This window comes from Dendrobates tinctorius, unplaced genomic scaffold (assembly GCF_039654945.1).
Source record: "Dendrobates tinctorius isolate UK_male_01 unplaced genomic scaffold, ASM3965494v1 ptg000060l, whole genome shotgun sequence".
NCBI lineage: Eukaryota > Metazoa > Chordata > Amphibia > Anura > Dendrobatidae > Dendrobates > Dendrobates tinctorius.
This window is the reverse complement of record NW_027361728.1, coordinates 50,112,601-50,138,372: the sequence shown is the minus strand read 5'-3', so window position 1 is coordinate 50,138,372 and position 25,772 is coordinate 50,112,601. Positions and strand designations below refer to the sequence as shown.

Genomic DNA, 25,772 nt, shown 5'->3' with positions numbered 1-25,772 from the left:
GAGGCACCAAAAAGAAGCTGCACTTCCAAGAATGCTTATGTAATAAGTGGATTGCTTATTTGACCATCATGTGGGTAAATAGTCTACTTTTTTCATAGGAATTGCTTAGACTGCTATCTGTTTAGAGATTTAAGATAGATGGACAGACAGACACAGACAGATAGATAGGAGCCGAAACTTCGCTACAATAGCCTATTACAATCAACTTTTTACACTCTTAGTGTGCTTCCTACAGTTTTTCCTTTTTTATCTAGATATATAGATTCAATGAAAAGGAAATAAACTTGTAAAAGTAGCAACATTTTTGGAAGGAAGTGGAGAATACAATTACAACAGCGTTCTTTTTTATCATAACAATATTCTAATTTGCTCTCTGTTCAGTTTACTGTTCTTTTAAAATCAACATTATAATGCAGTTTTAGCTATGAAAGTAAATTATTAAAATTGCAATTAATTACATGGAATTTGACTGTACTTTCTAATGGTGCCACGTAGATCTATTTAGATAAAGCAATGCACACTGTGCAAAGTGCAAGGGCTAGATAGGTTTTCTCTTGAGGGGTAAATAAACCATTTCTGGAGGGCATGAAAATAATAACATTTCTTTCCTTCATTCCTCTGTTTCTACTCTTCTAATTCCCAGCTACAAAATAGACAATCACTGTTATGTTACCAGCTATGCCTGCCATCACCTAGAAGTCTATGTACCATAGAGACAGACTGTTCAGGTACTCTGAGATACCTACAGAGTAAGTGCTCATTACAGATTAGTCTTGTACTAAAATTAATTAGTGGCAGGAATGTGCACCTGGATGTAATCTCCAAAAGCGATACAAATTTGACAAGCAAGGAAGCAGAAAATTCAAGTTTCAGGCTATGTAACCACGTTGCAGAGATGCTGCGGAAATTTCCGCAGCATTTCCGCTACTCACGCCACGGGAAAAACGCATGGAATTCGTATGCGTTTTTCCCACGGAAAACAAGCGCTTTTCACGCAATATTTGCTGAATTCAAGCACATTCCAAGCGATTTGAAGCATCGCTTGGAATATGATTGACAGGTTGGTCACACTTGTCAAACATAGTGTTTGACTGGTGTGACCAACTTTTTACTATTGATGCTGCCTATGCACAATCAGTAGTAAAAGATATAATGTTGAAAATAATTAAAAATCGTGATATTCTCACCTTCCCGTGTCCCGCGCAGCGTCCCCAGGCATCAGCGATGCTACCGTTCCCAGCAATGCCTTGCGACAATAACCTTTGATGATGTAGTGGGTTTGCAATACTGTAGTGGTCTCGCGAGACTGCTACGTCATCACAAGTTCTTGCCGCAAAGGCATTACTGGGAGCAGGAGTTGGCGGGAGCATCGGTAAGGCCGCGTGGGATGCTGGAAGGTGAGTATAACCCGATTTTTTATTTTTTTATTCTTTTTTACTGGGATATGGTACCCAGGGCCTGGAGGACAGTCTCCCATCCTCCAGACTCTGGGTACCAACCGCACATGATCGACTCACTTTGCGCATGGTGGGCATAGCCACATACGGAAAGTAAGCGGATCTCATGCTTTCCTATGTGTGTGGAATTGCGGTGATTCTTTGCGGAATCAAGGCGATTCTGCAAAATTAGTGAGCCTGCTGCGTTTTTTCCGCTATGCAATTCCACTGCGGAAAAAGCGCAGCATTAGCACAGCATGTGCGGAATGCCATAGGAATGCATGGGGTGCGTTCTGTATGCATTTTCGCAACAAAATGCATACAATCCGCAACGTGTATGCTTTCCTTTGTGTGTGGAATCGCGGTGATTCTTTGCGGAATCACGGCGATTCCGCAAAATTAGTGAGCCTGCTGCGTTTTTTCCGCTATGCGATTCCGCTGCGGAAAAAATGCAGCATTAGCACAGCATTGCGGAATGTCATAGGAATGCATGGGGTGCGTTCTGTATGCATTTTCGCAGCGAAACGCATACAATCCGCAACGTGGCTACACAACCTCAAAAATATGTTGTGCTACTGGGCCTTCTTGTTGCTGAGGAAATAGTGGTGTCAAGCAAACCATGAAAGATGACTTTAATTTTTTCTCTACTATGGTCTCCTCTTCTACTGTCTATGCAATGACATCATCTGAACAATGTACTTACACTGTGCTAATTACAGATATTGTATTGTGAGGATCCCAGAGAGTCAGCAGTCTATGAAGAGTCGGGTGAATGTTTTTAAGTACAATTTAATCATGCTTAATTTTACAAAAATGTTTTTCTCCAAATGCAGATTTTTTGTACTTCACTCCATGCAAATTCATCAAGATGGTAGTCAGTCAGCTGAATAGCTGATATTTTCCTGAATTATAAAGTGCTTGCAGGAGGTAAAACAAAACCCCCCAAAACTAATACCTCATCTCTCAGCCACCTCTGGTGCACGCTCTCCCCATATGTTCTTCGTCACGTCTACTTACCCCAACTGCATGCTGAAATCTGGGACAACTTCATGCTAGGCCATGATGTCAGTCAGGATATGCACCGCGACATGCAATTTAGGCTATGACTGTGATTAGGCCTGTGAAATCCCTGTGCATCTGCAAGAACAATCTGGGCCTATTTGTGGCTCGAAGTTTCACAGAGATTTGGTATGGGGCGTGGTTAGAAGAGGCACTGAAGACCGTAATGGGAACAATGATCAGCAGAGGTGAGCATTGAGATGAGTATTGGTTGTTTTTTTTCCTCATCTTATGTTTATAATGTTTTGGAGTCTCTCCAGACCACAGAGCACAATATATTCAAGTTGAGAAAAATATTTGCTTCAAATCATTTTCCAGTAAAATCCTACATTCAAATCTCATTGATATGCTTATCTCTACTCTGAAGTCATGATGAAATTGGTCATCAGAATGTTAGCAAAAAATTGTGGTAAAGCATAGTGCCACAATTTAAGAGGCACAATTTACAGGAATATACGGTACATACATTTTTACTTGTCAAAAAGCCACAAAAAGGTAAAACAGAATAAGTGAAAAATGTGGTGCAAGATATGCACTCCAGTTTTCGGGTTCAAATTGCACCAGAATTCTAGTGCATTTATTTTTGTCAAAACCTATCTTTTCTACATTCCTAGATTGCACTGTCACCTACTGTAGGAATTTAATTAACATGATCTACAGAAATTACACCCCTGTGTAAATTTAGGTTTATGTTGGCAGAAATGACTTTTCTGCTATTACTAGTTGGTGTTATAATATAAAACACTGGTTTTATCATCTGATAAATTAGAAACAAATCATGCCATCTACATCTTCATTTTCCTTTGCAATACATTTCAACTTAATATTCATCTATGGGTAAAATAATGAGGTTAGTTATTGCACTCTCATCATTTTTAAATCTTGGTTGATAATGAAACATTGGTTCCCTGCCAGATATAACCTACTTTCAATCAAAAAGGGAAGTGACCTTGATTTTTTTCTTTCATTACAGTTATATTTAAATTAGCAAGGATTTTCAGGTCATGGATACCCATAAAATGCTTTTTCTTCATTTTTTCTCTTTCTTGCTCAATGAAGTGAAAATTAAACATCCCTAATGTATTGTCATTAAGACTTTCATTAACTGCCAAAATACTGTTTTTAGAAATAAAATGAGCACTGGAGTCAAGATTGTTTTAGAAAGATGAAATTGTATTAATCATCAAAGACTCAATGCTTATTTTCTTACATCAGATTAAGATATATCATCATGTCTTTACTTTGGCAAACACAAGTTTAATATTGACATCAATAAAGTGGCCAATAAGCCAGTAGGTAATGCAACTGTATTTGGTATAAATTCTGTTTTAATATTTATGCTTCTAATTTTCAAAGTACCTGAGGCAAAATAATTAAGAGATGGATTGTTATGATTGCTTGAAGTAATGAGACAGTAACCAAGAAACAATTCTATTGGAATAATGCTGTAGGAACATCAATGTTTGGACTGGAGAACTAACAATAAAATATGGAACATTATGGCCATATACATTGGTTATAATAGGACTATCTGATTAAAAAAGGCTTAAAAGTGTTCCATTATTCTTAATGATAAAATTAGGTTTGCATGCTTTGAAAGCAATTAAAGGGGTTATCCAGCCTTTACAGGGAATCAGTGACCCCATTTTTGGCCTATAAGATGCTGCCACAGCCATCAGGAACTTATCTACAGCATTCTGTATGCTGTAGATAAGCACCTCGATGTAACCTGAAACATAAGAAAAACATGTTAGAGTATACTCACCAGGGGGAGGGGACGGTGGGTGCCGCTGTCCGGTCCGGCACCTCCCATCTTCATGACGATGTTGTCTTCCTTCTTACTTCTGCCTCAGCTCCTGCGCAGGTGTACTTTATCTGCCCTATTGAGGGCAGAGTAAAGTACTGCAGTGCGCAGATGCTGGGAAAGGTTAGAGACGTCCAGTGCCTGTGCACTGCAGTACTTTACTCTGCCATGAACAGGGCAGAGAAAGTACGCCTGCGCAGGAGCCGCAGCAGAAGTAAGAAGGAGGACGTCATCTCTAGAAGATGGGAAGCGCCGGACCGCAACACCCATCGGACCGGACCCTCGGGTCAGTATAATATAACTCGTTTTTCTTATCTTTCAGGTTACATCGGGGGCTTATCTACAGCATTAGAGAATGCTGTAGATAAGCCCCTGATGGCGGTGGCCGCATTTTATATATGAAAATGGGGTGACAGATTCCCTTTAAATCCTTGTTTAATCCTCTACATACCATGACAAATAGTGGTATGTAAAAGTTTTGGCACCCTTGGTAAAATTTTCTTTTTCCTTTTTGTAATTTTTAAACTGTAAAAGATGAAAATATACAGCTTTGGCAAAAATTTAAGGGTCCACCACATCAAAACTCTGTCATGGGCAGCCCATTCTCCAGACCTGAACCCCATTGATAAAACCTCTGGAATGTAATCAAGAGGATGATGGATAGTAACAAGCCATAAAACAAAGAAGAACTGCTTACATTTTTGCGCCAGATGCAGTGTGAAAGGCTGGTGGAAAGCATGCCAAGATGCATGAAAGCTGTTTTTAAAAATCACAGTTATTCCACAAAATATTGATATCTGAACTCTTCCTGAGTTAAAACATTAGTATTGTTGTTTCTAAATTATTATGAACTTGTTTTCTTAGCATTATTTGACATTTGAAAGCACTGTTCTTTTTTCATTTTGACCCTTTTTCTTTGTCAGAAAAAAATACAACATTGTTTGTTTGGAAATTCAGACAAGTTGTCAGAAGTTTATAGACTAAAATAACAATTTACATTTTAATCAAATATATATATATATATATATATATATATATATATATATATATATATATATATATATATATATATATAAAGAGAAAAATCAGACAAACTGAACATATGAAAGTGGTCTCTTACTTTTTGCCAGAGCTGTAACTGTAAATATATACACCGGTGAGAGACAGAATCTTAAAAAAATCCAGAAAATCATATTGTATGATTTTTACATAATCAATTAGAATTTTATTGGATGAAGTAAGTATTTGATGCAATAGAAAAACAGATCTAATATTGGTTACTGAAACCTTTGTTTGCAATTACAAAGGTCAAATGTTTCCTGTAGTTCTTGACCAAGATTGCACATACCACAGCAGGGATTTCGGCCCATTCATCTAAACAGATCTTCTCCAGATATTTCAGGTTTCAGCGCTGTCACTGGGCAACATTGAGTTTCAACTCTCTCCAATGATTTTCTATTGCGTTCAGGTCTGGAGACACAACCTTGAAATACTTCTTATAGAACCACTCTTTACTTGCCATGCCTGTGTTTTGGGTCATTGTCATGCTTCAAGACTCAGCCACAACCCATATGCAATGCTTTTACTGACTTACTGAGGGAAGGAGGTTGTTGGCCAAAATCTCATGATGCATGGCCCCATATATCCTCTCTTCAATATGATGCAGTCATCATGTCCCCTTTGCCAAAAAGCACCCCCAAAGTATGTTTCTCACCATGCTTCATGGTTGGAATGGAATTCTTTGGGTTGTGCTCATCCTTCTTATAACTCCAAACACAGAGTGGAGTTGATAACAAAAAGTTATATTTTGATCTCATCTGACCACATGACCTTCTTTCAAGCCTCCTCTGGATCATCCAGACGGTCTTTGGTGAATTTCTAATGGGCCTGAATATGTGCTGACGTGAGCATAGAGAATTTGCATGCACTGCAAGATTTTAATCCATGACGGCACTGTATGTTACTCATGGTAATGTTTGAGACTGTGGTCCTAGCTGTGTTCAGGTCATTGACCAGGTCTTTCCATGTATTTCTGGGCTGATTCCTTTTTCAGAATCATCCTTACCCCATGAGGGAAGAACACGCATGGAGCCCTAGACCGAGGAAGATTGACAGTCATCTTGTGTCTCTTCATTTTCTAACAACTGTGCAAACAGTTGTCTTCTCATCAAGCTGCGTGGCTATTGTCCTGATGCCCATTCCAGACTTGTGCAGGTCTACAATTTTATCCCTGGTGTCATTAGACAGCTCTTTAGTCTTGGCCACAGTGGAGAGATTGGATTATGATTGATTGAGTGTGTGAGCAGATGCAGTGACCCCTGTTCTTCTCCATTTACACCTTTGGCCTGGGACAGCTCATAGAATCTCATGGCTTTCAGTATCATCTCTATGCTGATGATACAAAGATCTACATCTCTGGACCAGATATCACCTCCCTACTAACCAGAATCCCTCAATGTCTGTCCACTATTTCATCCTTCTTCTCCGCTAGATTTCAGAAACTTAACATGGACAAAACAGAATTCATCATCTTTCCCCATCTCATGTGACCCCCCCAATGAACCTATCCATTACAGTAAATGGCTGCCCACTCTCCCCAGTCCCACAAGCTTGCTGCCTCGGGGTAATCCTTGACGCTGATCTCTCCTTCAAACCACATATCCAAGCCCTTTCCACTTCCTGCCGACTTCAACTCAAAAATATTTCACGAATCTGTTCATTCCTCAACCAAAAATCTGCAAAAACCCTAGTCCATGCCCTCATCATCTCTCGCCTTGACTACTGCAACCTCCTGCTCTGTGGTCTCCCATCGAACACTCTCGCACCCCTCCAATCTATTCTAAACTCTGCTGCCCGACTAATCCTCCTGTCCCCCCGCAATTCCCCAGCTTCTCCCCTCTGTCAATCCCTTCACTGGCTCCCCATTGCCCAGAGACTCCAGTACAAAACCCTAACCATGACATACAAAGCCATCCACAACCTGTCTCCTCCATACATGTGTGACCTTGTCTCCCAAGTACTTTCCTGTACGCAACCTCCGATCCTCACAAGATCTCCTTCTCTACTCCCCTCTTATCTCCTCTTCCCACAATCGCATACAAGATTTCTCTCGCGCATCACCCCTACTCTGGAACTCTCTACCGCAACATATAAGACTCTCACCTACCATCAAAACCTTCAAAAAGAGTCTGAAGACCCACCTCTTCCGACAAGCCTATAACCTGCAGTAACCATTGATTGACCAAACCGCTGCATGACCAGCTCTACCCTCGCCTACTGTATTCTCACCCATCCCTTGTAGATTGTGAGCCTTCATGGGCAGGGTCCTCTCTCCTCCTGTACCAGTTATGACTTGTATTGTTTAACATTATTGTACTTGTTTTTATTACGTATACCCCTCCTTACATGTAAAGCGCCATGGAATAAATGGCGCTATAACAATCAATAATAATAATAATAATAATTCATACAGGGTATGATTTCAAACAGGTGCAATCAATTCTGGCAATGAGTATGCAGTAGGGGGGTTTCTTAAAATATATTCAACAGGTCTGTGAGAGCCAGAATTCTTGCTGATTTGTAGATCATGAAATACGTATTTATAAAATGCAATTAAATTATTTAATATATAGTACATTGTGCAAAAAAAGATGAAGACAGCACTCCTTATTAGACAAAATAAAGTGGTGTAATAGCCCATAGGGGCTCCTGCGACATTTCATCTCAGTTTGTACATTTGGGGGTTTTTTTCTGTCTGTCTGCATCATGTGCATACAGTGGGGCAAAAAAGTATTTAGTCAGTCAGCAATAGTGCAAGTTCCACCACTTAAAAAGATGAGAGGCGTCTGTAATTTACATCATAGGTAGACCTCAACTATGGGAGACAAACTGAGAAAAAAAAATCCAGAAAATCACATTGTCTGTTTTTTTTTCATTTTATTTGCATATTATGGTGGAAAATAAGTATTTGGTCAGAAACAAGCAATCAAGATTTCTGGCTCTCACAGACCTGTAACTTCTTCTTTAAGAGTCTCCTCTTTCCTCCACTCATTACCTGTAGTAATGGCACCTGTTTAAACTTGTTATCAGTATAAAAAGACACCTGTGCACACCCTCAAACAGTCTGAATCCAAACTCCACTATGGTGAAGACCAAAGAGCTGTCAAAGGACACCAGTAACAAAATTGTAGCCCTGCACCAGGCTGGGAAGACTGACTCTGCAATAGCCAACCAGCTTGGAGTGAAGAAATCAACTGTGGGAGCAATAATTAGAAAATGGAAGACATACAAGACCACTGATAATCTCCCTCGATCTGGTGCTCCACGCAAAATCCCACCCCGTGGGGTCAGAATGATCACAAGAACGGTGAGCAAAAATCCCAGAACCATGCGGGGGGACCTAGTGAATGAACTGCAGAGAGCTGGGACCAATGTAACAAGGCCTACCATAAGTAACACACTACGCAACCATGGACTCAGATCCTGCAGTGCCAGACGTGTCCCACTGCTTAAGCCTGTACATGTCCAGGCCCGTCTGAAGTTTGCTAGAGAGCATTTGGATGATCCAGAGGAGTTTTGGGAGACTGTCCTATGGTCTGATGAAACCAAACTGGAACTGTTTGGTAGAAACACAACTTGTCGTGTTTGGAGGAAAAAGAATACTGAGTTGCATCCATCAAACACCATACCTACTATAAAGCATGGTGGTGGAAACATCATGCTTTGGGGCTGTTTCTCTGCAAAGGGGCCAGGACGACTGATCCGGGTACATGAAAGAATGAATGGGGCCATGTATCGTGAGATTTTGAGTGCAAACCTCCTTCCATCAGCAAGGGCATTGAAGATGAAACGTGGCTGGGTCTTTCAACATGACAATGATCCAAAGCACACCGCCAGGGCAACGAAGGAGTGGCTTCGTAAGAAGCATTTCAAGGTCCTGGAGTGGCCTAGCCAGTCTCCAGATCTCAACCCATTAGAAAACCTTTGGAGGGAGTTGAAAGTCCGTGTTGCCAAGCGAAAAGCCAAAAACATCACTGCTCTAGAGGAGATCTGCATGGAGGAATGGGCCAACATACCAACAACAGTGTGTGGCAACCTTGTGAAGACTTACCAAAAACGTTTGACCTCTGTCATTGCCAACAAAGGATATATCACAAAGTATTGAGATGAAATTTTGTTTCTGACCAAATACTTATTTTCCACCATAATATGCAAATAAAATGAAAAAAAACAGACAATGTGATTTTCTGGATTTTTTTTTCTCAGTTTGTCTCCCATAGTTGAGGTCTACCTATGATGTAAATTACAGACGCCTCTCATCTTTTTAAGTGGTGGAACTTGCACTATTGCTGACTGACTAAATACTTTTTTGCCCCACTGTATAAGGGTGCAGCCTGCCTTTCTATTGAGCTGGGCATTCCTTATGTGGTGTACCTCGGCTGTGTGTCCACTAATTGGGCTCAGTTCATCTCAGCCCTTATCTACATGTGTGTCACTTGACAAACGGTAAGGTTTTAATATTAGAGGTAGGACTGTGACAGTTACGGCTGCCTTGATGAGGCGATATGGCTTTCACAATTTTTTTTATCAAAAAACATGTTAAATAGATGCTTTATATTATTTTCATGCACTATGCTATTCATTTATTTACTGCTGGGTATTTGATCATTATGTTTCTGTCTTTGGTTTTCATTGTATAGAAATTACCATATACAAAACTAATATTTATTATTCGGAAATATATATTGCTCTTTTTTGTATTCACTTTATGGTGTTATCACTCAGCCTAATTAGATGTGCTCTTCGACACTTTTATGTAAATGGCTATTTCTTCCGTCAAAACATTAGTAGAGAGTTCAGGAATAAGAATTTAGCCTACATGTGGCTGGTTTTAATCTAAACAGCTTTGTTAGTAATAGTAAATATTAAAATCATTTCACTTACTCATGAGTAGGCTTAGCATGGGACCATCCATACAAATTGTGAACATCGTAATGTCTCACTGGGGTGCCATCAGGGAGGAATTGTTGACTGTCCATACATATAGTCTTATGCTGCAATCCTTCACTTTTCGAATTCAGGGCTAAAAGCAAATGTTATATAGTAGTGACACATTTTACATGTCTGGCAATGCATACAAATCATAACACAAAATACTACAAGTTTTATAATAACAGACATTATAATTCAATGAATGTTGACAAATGGTAACATTTTAATTCTAGAGGTTAGGATCATCCTGATTGTGTACATCGTAATGCTGGTGGGATGGCTTTTACACTTTTTTTTATTAAAAACAGTGTTTACTAATTCCCCTATGTTATTTATATGCACTAATACCTTTTATTTACAGCAAGGTATATGCTCATTTTATATCTATCTTAGGTGTTGTCTGTTTAATAGCCAGTGTGGAAATTTTCCTACACTTTGCATGTATTAATGCACAAAAATGCCCATAAATCTCATATTCCCATAACAATGCGGGTTCTATATACCACAGACAGAATGAATCACACTAATGATGACCATGTAGTAAACACAAGGCAGCACTGAATAGTATATACAATAAAAATATTCTTTACTTAAAGATAATTAAAAACATATGTAAACAAGGTGCTGAATGAATGGGGACACACTCACCATAGACTCACCACAAACCAATGCTGTCTAACCTCAATACAACAAATTTCATTTCATTAACATATGTGATAACAATCACAGAGGACTACAATGCCCTATCATGAATAAATAATGAGCCTAAAAAAGAGGCATGCATATAAAAAGGACTGTGCATCCACTTCTCACAACTTAAATCCTGGCTTGTGCCAATACTATACTGTGAATGGATTTAAAAAGATGCATGAATGTACATACCAGCGGTAGAGTGGTGGTGAACCCTGGATGTCCCTCTGCCCCAACGCACGTTTCACACACCTTCTTCGAAGCCTCCTGGTGGTGGGTGGTTTTCAACAGCTGACATGGGCCCGCAATAGGTGGGGGTGGAATCGCGATCCACCCACGCCTATTAACTAGTTAAATCCCGCTGTCAAGTACTGACAGCGGGATTTGCTATGAGCACCACCTGATGGTCGCTGCTCATAGGAATGCTGTAATTCTGCTACATATAGGTGATCTGCTCATCGCCTATATTTAGCAGAGCTGATCGAGTTGTGGATGCTTCTAGCTTCCCATGGAGGCTATTGAAGCATGTCAAAATTAAAAAAAATGTTTTAAAAAATATGAAAAAAACTAAAAAGTATAGAAGTTTAAATCACCCCCCCTTCTCCCCATTTGAAATAAAACAATAAAAAAAATCACACATACACATATTAGGTATAGCCATGTTCAGAATTGCCCAATCAATTAAAAAAAAGGGATTAACCCGATCGCTAAACGGCATAGCGGGAAAAAAATTGAAACGCCAAAATTACGTTTTTTGGTCGCAGCGACATTGCATTAAAAAGCAAAAACGCACGATCAAAAGATCGTATCTGCACGTAATTGGTATCCTTAAAAAGGTCCACTTGACATGCAAAAAATAAGCCCCCCAACCCCAGATCACAAAAAGTGGAGACGCAACAGTATCGGAAAATGGCGCAAGTTTTTTTTTCCTTTTTTAGCAAACTTTGGAATTTTTTCACCACTTAGATTAAAAAACCTAGACATGTTTGTCATTCAAAAGTGCAACTTGTCCCACAAAAAATAAGCCCTCACACGGTCATATTGACGGAAAAATAAAAAAGTTATGGCTCTGGGAAGATTGGGGAGTGAAAAACAAAAAACGCAAAACTGAAAAAAGCTCCGGGAGTTAAGCGGTTAAATAAGACATAAATTCCCATACCTGGCATGTATGGAGGCTTGTTCAGGGTTTGATTTCTACAACCAGTGACAGATCCATGCACAAAACTTGCAGGTTCATTCATATCCTAGAAATAGAAGGTCTCAATAAAGATATATGCATTTTAACCTGAATTTTATAAGACAAACATATTTTAGTTACAAATTGTAGCAAATCAGCAAATTAAGATAATTAAACAGTAAAAATATTAACAAAACAAACTTAACTTGTTATAACCATAAGCTATTTCTCCATAATGAAAATCACTTTGAATTTGTATCTCAATTGAAACATTGAAAAAGTTAACAGCAATTTAATTTATTTTAGCTTTTTTTGATAATTAATACATACAATTACATTTGTAGTGTGAACTAAAAAATAATCATACTTACAATCCACAGACCATCAAATCTAATATGTTTTTCTCTGAAATCTTTCACTTCTTTTTTCCACCATTCTACTGTCACATTCTTAAAAAAATCTGGGAACCCTACATGAGCTCTGTAAAGCTAAATACAAAATAAACATATACAGTTAGAACAGCTTGTAATACTTTAGCAAATGCTATAATTACGCACTTATACACATGTTCATGACTTACTAGTCTTAATGGGGGTTCTTGGGTGAAAACAAGTTAGTTTAGGTGATAACTTACTGATGGGTTCAGAGCACTTGGGTCCCTTGTTAGAATACATTTTCAGTGTGCATGCTCGACAACTGCTCGACTCACTCCCTAAGGGCCTGTCAAGCATCGATCTCAGCTTTCTCCAGCAGCCCCATTGAGAATGTATGGAGAAGTAGTCAAAGACATGTAGTCATTTTTTCAGAGTTTTTTACAATCTTGATTTTTTTTCCTCTTAAGGGCCTGTCACACTAAGTGATATCGCTAGCAATATCGCTATAACTTGTGACATTATAGCGATATTGCCAGCGATATTGCTGTGTCTGATACTTACCTATGACCCGCTCCCCCGCTGGTTATCGCTGATCGCGCGAGAACGTTCAGGACTGTTTCTCGTTGTCAGCTTCCTGCTGCGCTTCCTGTGGAGAGACGAGCAACGAGCGTGGAGCCGGCTGGGAGGACGCAGGATCGCCTAGTGTGACAGGTAAGTAGCGACCCCCGTCCCCTGTGATATCGCTGGTGAGATCTGCCTGTGTGGCAGCTCACTAGCGACCACTTAGCGATGTACCAGTGATCCTGACCGCGTCATATCGCTGGTTGGGATCGCTGGTACATCGCTAAGTGTGACAGTACCTTAACTCTCACTTTTTATAAAATTATTCATACTCCCCTGGTAACTCTCTTATTAGCTGTCCGGAAGTAATGACGTACCAGCTTCTTGAATGTGACTGCTATAGTTAATCACTGCCGTATGCAATTGTCAACCCATGACTGCTCAGGCTAGGGATTGGCTGCAGAGGTTGCATGCATCTAATTATAAAATTATCATTGCCATGCAGTTAACCAAAGCTAGTGGAGTATTGGTGGGGTATTTTCTAGGTGAGTTATTTTGCCATTTCATCACATCTAAGCTTGGACTACTCCATTTTAATATGGCTCCAGGAACATTAAAAAATCCATTCCTCTTCACAGCATATTGTGGCACATACAGTGTACTACACATTTCACTGGACCTTGTTGGGTAAGTTCACCCTCTTCTATGCTATGACAGCCCATTGCTTCCTAGCCCCTTCTCATGATGCTAGTTGTATCCTTGGTCCTTTGTTTCTGCTCCAGAGGTGGTTATATGTGCGATATATGAGTGAGGAAACAGTTGTATGGTCAATCACTAGACAATTCATTTGATGGACAACTATAGAGAGCGCCCGCTGCTACAGAATCTACTACTATTATCTAAATAATGATTACTATTATTTCTTTGTTACTGATAGAAGCCCAAAACCTTGTTTGGATGGTTAAGGAGGTGGAAATTTGGAGAGCAAACACTCCCAATGACCAATGGCCAGTGACTAGTATAATTTAGAAATTTACCTCTAATGTGAGGCTACATTTTTTTTCTATTGTAATACTTACCTGAACTTGCTCATCCCAACCAAGTGAGTTATCAATTTCTATATTAGGCAAATCTGGCCAGACCTGACAAAAGAAAAATCACAATTAAAAAAATATATATATTAATTCTTGATATTGCACCAAAATGAAACATTGACACATTTTATGTGCAATTTGAAAAATGATGTCTACTATATTATATAGGATATACATGGTAATATAATATACATTCCATATCTGGATACACCGATGACATTTTTTGGTTTTACCATACCTTGCCCCATACAATGTCACTTTTGTCATCCCATTTTATAAACACATCCTGGTCCCTTCCATTTGTGAAAGCAGGGTACGGTTCAGTCTCATTTCCTGCAATAGCTGGATCCTGTAATAAAGAAACACATGACGTGGCCATGCTGCATGTCAGGCAAGTAAATATGAAAAATATATTTTTTCTTATCTATTGGTGCAAAAGGTAAGATTTTATCAAGTAAATTAATGATTGAAATCCCATCTGTTTTTCGGTAGCCGTTATAAAAGTCTTTTTCACATGTAACTAAAGTAAGTGGAGATGATAATCTACCATGACCTGCAATCATTATAAGGCCGTGCTCACACTTGTGAGTGCGATGCGAGAAACTCACGCAAATCTCTCGCCTTAATACCCGGCACTGCCACTGGCAGTTTGGACCGGAGCATTCAGCTACATAGAAAGACATACAGCAGCACACTCCGGTCCCGAGTGCCGGCGGCAGTGAAGGGTATTGTGGTGAGAGACCCGCCCGAGTTTCTCGCATTGCACTCGCAAGTGTGACCCCGGTCTACAAGTCATTCCTTCCATTGGACGGGTGTCATATTCTTAGATATGGCATGGGGAAGAGTGTGATTGTGGTAAACCATCCATCATGGTAAAGCGCACTGCATAAATAAGAAACAGTAAAATGCAAAGTGACGTATGACGGTATGTTTAATAATTTATATTATTGTAAAATGCTAATATTATGTTTTGTATTAAATTCTTTAAACTTTTAGAGTGTAACGCAGAGCAAATATTTGGAACATATTAACTGATATGTCATGAAATAAAATATAATGGTATGGAATACTTCGTTTTAGCATCTGCATCATCAGGTTTTTTTTACACTTAATACAAGGCACACCTTTCCAGAATATTGTCTTTAACAATTAAAAGAATAAGCATCTTCAAAGGTGGAAGCACCCAAGTGATTGGATATAATTTTAGCTTTTTTGCACACCTGTTCTTGGAATCAGTGAGGTTCACGGTTTATGTCTCATGTCTTAACTTTTGACATATATCGTGCATGTGACTAAAAAAGCACAAGCTTACAAAGAAAATATAACTCAGACTGTATGTTTTTTTAATACTATTTTCTGTACCTAATTATCGAAGCAACCATCTTGCCTGAATTGCTACTCTAAGATGTAGTTTAGAAGCTTGTATTACAGCTATGGGAAAGAGATGCTGTCCAGGGTTGCCCACTGTCCTAAAAATTGATGTAAAGTCTGCAAAAAAAAGGTTTTTTTTCTGCTATCTGTAGTGTCCAGCAGAAAAAAAAGCACTGTCCATGATAATTTGTGGATACAATTCTTAATATTTTTCTCAATTTTTCCCCTGAGTTTATATTGCATGTGTGCCAAAGGCGGACCTACACAATACAAACACAGATAAATGGGACTGAAAGGAGCACCATCTGCAGCAAAATGACCAACTGGGCTGCCTACATGACTGTGACTCAGAAGAAACATGTCGGAAGGTATATACTAAGGTCAGGAATAAAAATAAATGTTGAAATGCCCCTCAAAGGTGAAAAAATTACTAAACAAAAAAATAAAAAAGCAGGAAAAAATAAATGTAAAAAACATTATGCCAATCTTGTCTAATTACAACTACTATCTCTGCCCCCTGTGAAACAAGCCTGATATAAAAAATAATATTTTTATGGAATGGGGAACAAATTTTAAAATGTATTTCAGCCTAAGGCTGGTTTCACACTAGCGTTTTTAAGTGCTGCGCTTTGTGCACTATAATGTGCTTGCGCACGTCTTCCCTATATTTAACATGCGCGCGCATTGTTTAGCGCATGTAAGCGTTTATCAGCGATTCTCGTGTGCTGCGTTTTTTCCAGGTATGCGTCCAGTCGCGCCAGACGCTACATGTTGCATTTTTTGTTCCGACCAACGCCCCCAAAATTGTGCATGCGCGCGTGTGCGCAAAACCTAATATTAAAAGCTATGGGAGCGCTAATAATCGCATTGCTTAGCGCACATCAGCGCTTATCAGCACTTATCACAACATGCCTTTTTGGAGTAAACAATGTCTAGACACTGGTAAAAACCACCTCCTAGAAGAGCAACATTGTTTGGGATGAGTTTAGATAAGGAAGGGGTCTGCCTTCACTGTACCACAACTCTACAGACAGCCTGGAGAGCAGACAGACAGGAAAAGAACACTGAATTTTGGAGCTTCATCAGCCATGTGAGTATTCTTCATCTATGTATGCCTGTCTTGTCAAGTTTATTTTGTTCTAATGTTTTTTGTTTTTTTCATCAAGAATGTCTTCCTCTGGATCACATTATTCCCCATCCCGGGAGGAAGTTGCCAAAGCAGAGCGTGAGGTGATTATATTTGTGCCTCTGGGTAAGTATAGCTTCTGCCAATACAAATGTCTCAAATAATTTTTATTCTTTTTTTCAGTCCTCATCATCGGACCAGTCTAGTGAGGTTGAAGAGTGGGAGCAGCAAAGCCAAGTCCCTGCGGTGACCCGTAATGTAAGTGAATCATTACTGTAAATTTATATATATATTTTTTTTTGATCTTCTATTGTCCTTTTTTTTTACTTTTTTTCACACACAGTTCAAAGACTCTAATTTTTTTTTTATTTGTATAGGTTCCACAGAGGGATGAAGACGTCTACCTGGACAATGAACACCTGATACAACTTGTCCAGGAGTGTGTCCCTTTGTGGGACAGCCATGACCATCTGCACAAGGACAATGTGGTGACCCGGAGGCTATGGAATGAGGTGGCCGCAGCGTTGATGGATGACTGGGACAGCGCCCCTGCAACCTCCAAAAAGGTGTTTCGTAAGTATTTACCTGCTCTGTGATGGTGCAGTGACTATTGACCTTGATTCTGTTGTGCTTCTTGATAGATACAACCGATATCAGGATCAACAGTGAACGCTTTGGTTATTGTATAGCTAAATTGTGCTGCATTGACTGTTTTTACTGATGGCACCGTTGTATTTACTCATAGATATATTCTATGTGTAAACACAACCGTAATATCAGGATCAACAGTGAACGCTTTGGGTATTGTATAGCTGAATTGTGCTGCATTGACTGTTTTTACTGATGGTACCGTTGTGTTTATTCATAGATATATTCTATGTGTAAACACAACCGTAATATCAGGATCAACAGTGAACGCTTTGGGTATTGTATAGCTGAATTGTGCTGCATTGACTGTTTTCACTGATGGTACCGTTGTGTTTACTCATAGATATATTCTATGTGTAAACACAACAGTAGTATCAGGATCAACAGTGAATGCTTTGGGTATTGTATAGCTGAATTGTGCTGCATTAACTGTTTTTACTATTGGTACCGTTGTGTTTACTCATAGATATATTTTATGTGTAAACACAACCGTAATATCAGGATCAACCGTGAATGCTTTGGGTATTGTATAGCTGAATTGTGCTGCATTGACTGTTTTTACTGATGGTACCGCTGTGTTTACTCATAGATATATTCTATGTGTAAACACAACAGTAATATCAGGATCAACAGTGAACGTTTTGGGCATTGTATAGCTGAATTGTGCTGCATTGACTGTTTTTACTGATGCTACTGTTGTGTTTACTGATAGATATATTCTATGCGTAAACGCAACAGTAATATCAGGATCAACAGTGAACGCTTTGGGTTTTGTATAGCTGAATTGTGCTGCATTAACTGTTTTTACTGATCGTACCGTTGTGTTTACTCATAGATATATTCTATGTGTAAGCACAACAGTAATATCAGGATCAACAGTGAACGCTTTGGGTATTGTATTGATGAATATATATTGCATCATACTAATATTTTTTTTGTCACAACAGTGAACAAAGTTAGAACCCGATGGCGCTCGATGAAGGACCGCTTCAACACTGATGTTCGTGCTGAGGGACAGGTTCGCAGTGGTTCATCGGCAAGGACCAGAACCAAATACCGGTACCATCGCAATTTTGAGTTCCTGAGACCGGTCCTTGCCACCAGAGCGTAAGTATTTTTTTAAATTTTTTTTTTGTTGGTTTTAAAAATCAATGCTTTTCTCTTCCACAGCTGATGCTTCTTGTCAATGCATTACAGTAATGTTTTTTTTTTCTTTCAACAGCACCTGGAGCAGCAGCCTGCAACCTGTCCCTGGAGCGGTCCTTCATCGATCGACCTCGGATCCGTCCCAGCCATCCGACAGCCAGGAAGCACCTTGCAGGTCAGTCACACAGACAGCTGGTGACCAGGAAGCTGGCCAATCAGATGTTCCCCTGTCCTAGGTCTCTGCCACTGGTTATGCGGGCACTACCCGCCAGTGGCAGAGGTCCTTGGACAGGCCTGTCTTGCCCGAGTTCATGCACTTGAGCGAGGCCTTTCATGCCAGCCTTAAGTCGCTGTCAGACAGAGTTTAAAGCGGTTTTTACCTTGTGGAAAAAGGTTTTAACCAAATGGAACACCGCTTCAACTCTGTTGAACAGTGCTTTGACCGTCTGGAGGCCGACCTCCACAGACCAGCGCACCATTTTTTTAGTAAAATCAAATGGGGCATGGCGTAACACCTTAATCCTGAGAAACAGCTGAGTGTGTTGCAGGCCTGCAACACTGCTTACTTGCAGGCTATGCAGCAGAATCGGTACGTGCAGCAGTCAGTGGTGTCATTCCCACCTGTGCCACCACTGACTCGCTTCACCACAGTACCGTCTTCTGCTGCATACCACTGCATGGCCACCTCTATGCAAAGCCTTGATAGCCACCATTACAGCACCACAAGTCTGAGTGCTGCTGGTCACCTCACCGCCACCACCATGGCAAGCGCTGCTCCTGTTTGGAGCACCGCCACCCGCCACCCGCCTGCTTGGAACACTGGCACTGTGACCACTACTCCGACGCAGAGCAGTCCTGCCGCCAACACTCCGACATGTTGTAGCCCTGCCTCCACCACCCCACAAACATGGACCAGCACTGCCACCACCATTCCTCCTGTAAGGATGAGCACTGCCACCGCTACCACTGAGCAGCAGCCATCTCAGCAGCAGCACCCACAACAGCATCCACAGCAGTAACAGCCACGGCAACAGCATCAAAAACAGCAGCAGCAACAGCAGACACAACTACAGCAAATGGGGACCCCCATTCAATATTTTCTCCAACTTTCCGCCCCCTTCTCCTCATAGTCTGTCTACCTCCCTTTCCATCAGTGACTTCCCTTCCCCCACCACTTTTGTAGCCCGTTCACCTACAACACCTGCATCCACTGTTAGTCTGTCGTCGGTACTGCACACCCCAAACATGATACCTAGTTCTCCCAAACGAGGGAAAAAATATTTTTTTTAATTTGCTTTTTTTTCTTTAAAATTAAAGTGAAAATATGGTTTCCCATAATAATGTTTCATTAATGTCTTTATCGCCGACTAGACACACTGCGCCGTACACACACAGCGCCATACACTTTGTTTCTTTGGCCACTCATATCTCCACTACACATGTTTCTTGTGTGGTTCAAGGACATATGTGTTGTCAACAAAACAAATATGACGTGAAGGTTCACCAGCATTCTCTGCAGTTTGACTAACTTGCACAGACTAAATAGAGGATGGCATATCTATTGTCACCTTGGCAGGTATGATAAAAACTGACATGAGGATGGTGTGTTCTTACCATCCTCCTTTTTGTGATACCAGCCCAGGAATTTGTAGATATACCTTGTAATTAACCACACCCTCTATTCAGTGTGTGTTGAATAAACTGAGGAAATGATGGAAATACACGTCATATGTACAATACCCAGGCCTAGTATAATCAATATATATCAAAACTGGGCTGCTGAATACACATATGATTTGTAACCTGCAGCATCGCTTAAGTGTGAATATATTTCATGCAGACTGGAGTGATGATGCAGTTTAACTCATATGTGTATTTACCTTGCCAGATGTGATAACATTCACAAATCAGAATGCTTGTTTTTGGACATCCTCACTTCACCATGACACTAGGCCTGGGGATTGTAGAAGTTATATTAACGTTATTATCTGTCCAGTCTCTGTTGGAACTCAAGCCACAGTGCTGATCCGACAAATAATATTTATAGTCACATGGTCAGGCGTCCCATAAAAAATGTCATGTGCTATTGAATAGTCAACTCACAGTTTTTAACTTCAGTTCATGTGACCCAAATATTATTTGTATTATACACTGTGGCTACAAATGAACACACACTTTTGACTTGTTAAAGGACATACAAATAGGGTGTGTCTAGTCACCTACTCAGGAGTGATAGTAAATTCATGATTCACAAAGCACAGCATCATGAATTCGCAAGAATGCTTGTGGACAGTTGTATATTGTATTGCAGTGTAAAAAGAACTAGTGCACTCGGTACAGGTATCAAGACAGGTATATTTACAACAAACACAGTTTTTTACACCATTTGCTATTGCCATTCCACTCGGCCTACATCTGAGTTGAAGTAGGCCGTAAATTGGTCCCTCATTTGGCCAACTTCAACGAATGACTTGAGAGGGTGCTGAGTGAATTCAGACAATGGGTTTGAAGCTGGTTCATCTAGTTCAAAGTTAGGGTTCTCTTTAGACATCACAAAATTATGGAGAACCACACAGGCCTTCACCACCTCATCAACAGTTTCCAGTTTAAGATTAATGGCTGTGGCGATAATGCGCCATCTGGAGACTAGTATACCAAAGGTACACTCTACAGTTCTTCTGGCCCTGGTCAGCCTGTAATTAAAGATTTTTTTGGTGTGGTCCAAGTCCCGGCTGGAGTAGGGTTTCAGCAGGTTTTGGCACATCTGGAATGCCTCATCCCCAACCATTACAAAGGGCTGTGGTGGAGTTTCGGTGTGCGGAAGAGGACGTGGCATGGGAAAATTAAATCTGTTGCCATAAAACCTGCGACCCATGTCCGAGTTCTTAAAAGCCTGGGAGTCATTCCCACGGCCAAATGCACCAATGTCCTCTGCTACAAACTTACAGTCTGCATCCGAAATGGCCATGAGTACTGTAGAGAAGTACTTTTTGTAATTATAGTACTCCGAGCCTGTTCTTTTGGGTTTGATTATCCGGATGTGTTTCTCATCAACAGCTCCCAAACAGTTGGGGAAATTGCTTACTGTTCAGAATTTGTCAGCAATTTCTATCCACTTTTCCACGGTGGGCAGGGGCATATATTCGGGACAAAGAACATTCCACATAGCCCGGTAGGTGTCCAAAACAATTCCCGACAAGGTGGAGATTCCAATCTGGAACTGAAAGTGTAGTGAAGATAGGGTCTCTCCAGTTGCAAGGAATCTGATAAACAGACAAATAAAGATAATTATAATATTGCTGTAAATGGTTATTTGAAACCATAAAAGAAAACAATAATTACATTGCCGACCCAGAAATATGCATGCTATGGAATATTACATGGCAGAGCAAAAAAAATTATGCAGGCATTGCTTTGTAAATATCATTACATACCGTAAAGTCACCAGGAGCCGTTCCTCAGGAGAAATCACATGACGGAGCTGTGTGTCCTGTCTCCGGATGGCATCTTGGACACGACCAAGCAAATACATGAAGGTTTGTTGTGATATCCGTGTATAGTCCATAAATTTCTACGGGTTTGCCTTGAGCTCGCTGTAGAGGGTGTCGTACGCTCCACGGCTCTCAGGGAGTTCAACAATTGGATGTATCCACAAACGCCACGGCTGCCGTCTTCTCTGTCGCTCTCTCTCTCCCTTTGTTCATGGCAAGCTACTGCTTAAGCCTGAGCCATCCTGATGTCCAGATCCAAGTTGAAGTGAAAACTCTTCCAGCGCAGATCCATGTCGTAAAGATAAAAGCAAGCTATGTGAATACTTTAGCTGTAAACAGGGTCTATATAAAGAATTCCCACAGCACACACCCACTGGTGTCCAATTGGTGTAGTCTGATGCACTAATTGGTCATGGATTTTCCTCCTGTGATTATGCCTTCATGCGCAAAAAAAACCCGCAAACGCATGGAAAACACTTTACAACGCATACACACACTGCGTTTTTTTTCAATTTACGCGCACGATGATACGAAAATATAAAGCAGCGTTTGCAAGCGATTTTGTCACGCATTTGATGTGCGCACCAAACGCAGCGCAGAAAAACGCTAGAGTGAAACTAGCCTAAGACTATGACTAAGGATATCTGTCACAAATGCATAAGCTAGCAACATGGGTTCTACATTTTAATCTTTGAGGCCACGTGCACACGGTCAGTGTTTTACATCAGTATTTATAAGCCAAAATTAGGAGTGGAAGAATCAGAGGAGAGGAATTATAGAAACACGTCACCACTTCTGTATTTATCACCCACTCCTGGTTTTGGCTTACAAATAATGATGTAAAATACTGACCATATTAGCATGGCCTTAATATCTGACATTAATAAAGGAGTGGATTTTATTACGAGTTCATGTTTTGGTGCTGGGTTTTTCTGTTTCCTATTCTTTCAATTCATTTAACATAAGAGTCAACTGAGACAATAAGTAATTATTTTACAACTGCTTCATTTTCAGGCCAGTTTCACACATAGATTTTGGAATTTTATAGGTAGATCAAGGACCAATAACAATGAATCCTTTTCGCAGACCAATTGTCAGCAAAAAAAAATCAGAGGCATGTCCTACTTTAATCAGTATTGAGGATTAAGCTTGCAAATGCAAGTCAAAGGGTGAGAAAACAATGAATAACATGTCTGTCATGGGAGTACTCTCCATAATATAATGAGTAGAAGATAAGATTTTTTTTTTTTTTTAAAAGGATGAAGCAAAAAATGTAAAAACTTACACAAAAATGGGACTAACACACTGAAAAAAGTGGACTGCTTATCAAGAGTGAGGAAAAAAGGGGTATGTGCAAGTGACCTAAGGCTTCATTTAGATGTCCGAAATTCTTCACACATGTAAAATATGATCCAACTGTCATTAGTATTTTGGATCTTACTTCACCAGTGTTTGGTCACGGTGTCAGTTTTTAACATCAGTGATTTTCACATATGAATGAATAAATAAGTTGTATAATTTCTTCTATGCATTGCAATGTTAATCCCGAATAGCATACAGACTGTTCACTATTGCCATCCATCTGCTCTCTGTGATTTTGACAGAGGCATAGACTTCTATTGCTGCTTTTCATCCATGTGGCAGATAATAAAAGGACATTTCCGCAAAAAAAAATGGCAATATGAACTGCCCTCTAAACTACAATGGTTACTTGTTCTATCTGTGAAAATCCTGGCTAAAGAACGTAAATGAAAAACGGATGTCTGAATGAGGCCTTAGTAAGCTTACCGCTTCAGTTCCTCTAATTTTGGAACCGATCTTAAGAGCTAAGCTGGACATGATGCTGCTGTAATGCAAATGGGGAGATTTATGAAACTGTCTGAAAGAAAAATTGAAATTGCATTCAATGTCGTAACTAATCCCGCTAAGCTTAAATGTTTCATAATCTTGCCATTGAAAAATGAAGCCTGGGCTGTGATTCATCACTATGAGCAAGGAAATCATATACCGTATATATTTTAGATAGATTTCAGAAATTTGCCCTGTCTGTGTTCATAACGTGCAATTACCGTACAATGTACTTCGCTCACGACGTACCAACATGATAATGACTCTCATTCCCTGTGTTCGGATTCTGTCAAAGATTTCAGGGAGTCTTTGAAAGTTTTTGCCTAATGTGAAGTCCATTTGCCTCTCCATGTAATCAATGTCTGCGTACTGTACATCCTGGAAGATGATATTACAATTATTGAGCTTCAAGATAAATCATAAAATTAATTGAAAATGATTTATTACAGTAGGTCATCGTATTTGATACACATGAAATGAAAATGAGTACATACAGGTAAAAAAAATTACTATTCTGCATACCGAATAATTAATAAAGAAAGGAATAAGTTTACTTTTTGAACATCACAATTGTGTTAATTTATGAGATGGGTGATATTTATGAAATCTGGTAATATGCCCTCAAAAAGCTCATTGACACTTATGGCATTAAAACAGTGACTTACATATGGAATTTGAGCTGCCACCATGTCATTATACAGTTGTTCAATTTCGCTGTCATTATTATATCCATATCGACATAACTGGAATCCAAGGGACCAATAAGCCGGCATAACGGGTCGCCCAATAAGCTGAAAGTTAATATAGGAAAGCAATATTAGAACATTGCCACTAACATTAAAAGATATGACTGTTTTACATATTATTGTACTTACTTTAGTATATTGTTGAACGACCATCTCTGGTGTTGGGCCCAGTACAATATAAAAGTCTAAAATGCCACCAATTGTGTGATACGTTACAGCTGGGGTGGGCTGCACTGTCACATCTGAAATGAAATGATAAAACTCATTAACATATTACATTAGAAAAAAACATATATTAATACACCACACAGAGGTGTCACATGGAAGTATAATATTTTATTCAGCTGCGAGATATTCAGGTATGTAAAATTAAATTGTGAAGAAATCAATCTCTGGTGGATCTGATACTAAACTTAGTGCAGGGATACTCTAGAAATCCTCTACTTATTTCCTCGCTCTGACAGAGCTTTGCTGACTCATGCACACAACGTGCCTGGGGACACTTTGTTTACCCGTGTAAGTTGTTTTTCGGTTGGTCTTCAATTCTTCCATACATCAAATGCTGCTAATTAATGAGAACCATACAGAAATACATAACAAATACACACCCATATCAATCTGGTGGTGCCATATGACAGATCCATAAAGCAAAGTTCTATAATACACCAGTGTGCATGGGACCAAAGTTCTGGAATAATTGCTGACTATTAATAGCCCAAAGGACCATTTGATCTCCACAAGAGGAATCGTTAATTTTAATGGTGTCTCAACTAGCTGAGCCTAACCCTTCAATGTAATCAAAATAGTAATTCCGACACTCCTGTGGATGGTGCCCAAGTAGGATCCTATCCAATGTAAATCTTGTACAAAACTTGGCACTCAGGGAAATGTAGTAAGAAGACAATTTTACTATGTGCAAGCAATCCAAAAATAAAGAAAATGTTGTGGTCATATAATGACCTTCAACAATCAGCCAAGTTGAAGTATGCACAAGTATACAGGCACTAACGAATGCTCGGGATTAGCAGCATGGGCTCACTGCCAAAGCACATGCTGCTTACACCGAGTGTTTGTTACTGCCTGGTCCTTGTGTACATTTCAGTTTGTCTGACTGATAAAGGTCATTACATGACTAAAGCGTCTTCTTTATTTTTGGATTGCCATCACATGATAAAATTATTTTCTTATGACATTTAACTCAAATAACACC

At 39.8% G+C, this 25,772-nt stretch overlaps 1 protein-coding gene across 1 annotated transcript in view; it reads right to left on the bottom strand.

Annotated features, from left to right (window-relative positions):
• SI (sucrase-isomaltase) overlaps positions 1–25,772 on the bottom strand; it is a 511,413-nt gene that overhangs the window by 69,700 nt on the left and 415,941 nt on the right. The window contains exons 54-61 of the mRNA XM_073578947.1: positions 24,692–24,804; positions 24,482–24,607; positions 24,066–24,194; positions 14,425–14,535; positions 14,172–14,234; positions 12,529–12,645; positions 12,140–12,224; positions 10,243–10,381 (exon numbers count right to left, since the gene is read on the bottom strand). Of these exons, the coding sequence (XP_073435048.1) occupies positions 10,243–10,381; positions 12,140–12,224; positions 12,529–12,645; positions 14,172–14,234; positions 14,425–14,535; positions 24,066–24,194; positions 24,482–24,607; positions 24,692–24,804 (883 nt within the window). The remainder of the gene's footprint in view (positions 1–10,242; positions 10,382–12,139; positions 12,225–12,528; positions 12,646–14,171; positions 14,235–14,424; positions 14,536–24,065; positions 24,195–24,481; positions 24,608–24,691; positions 24,805–25,772) is intronic.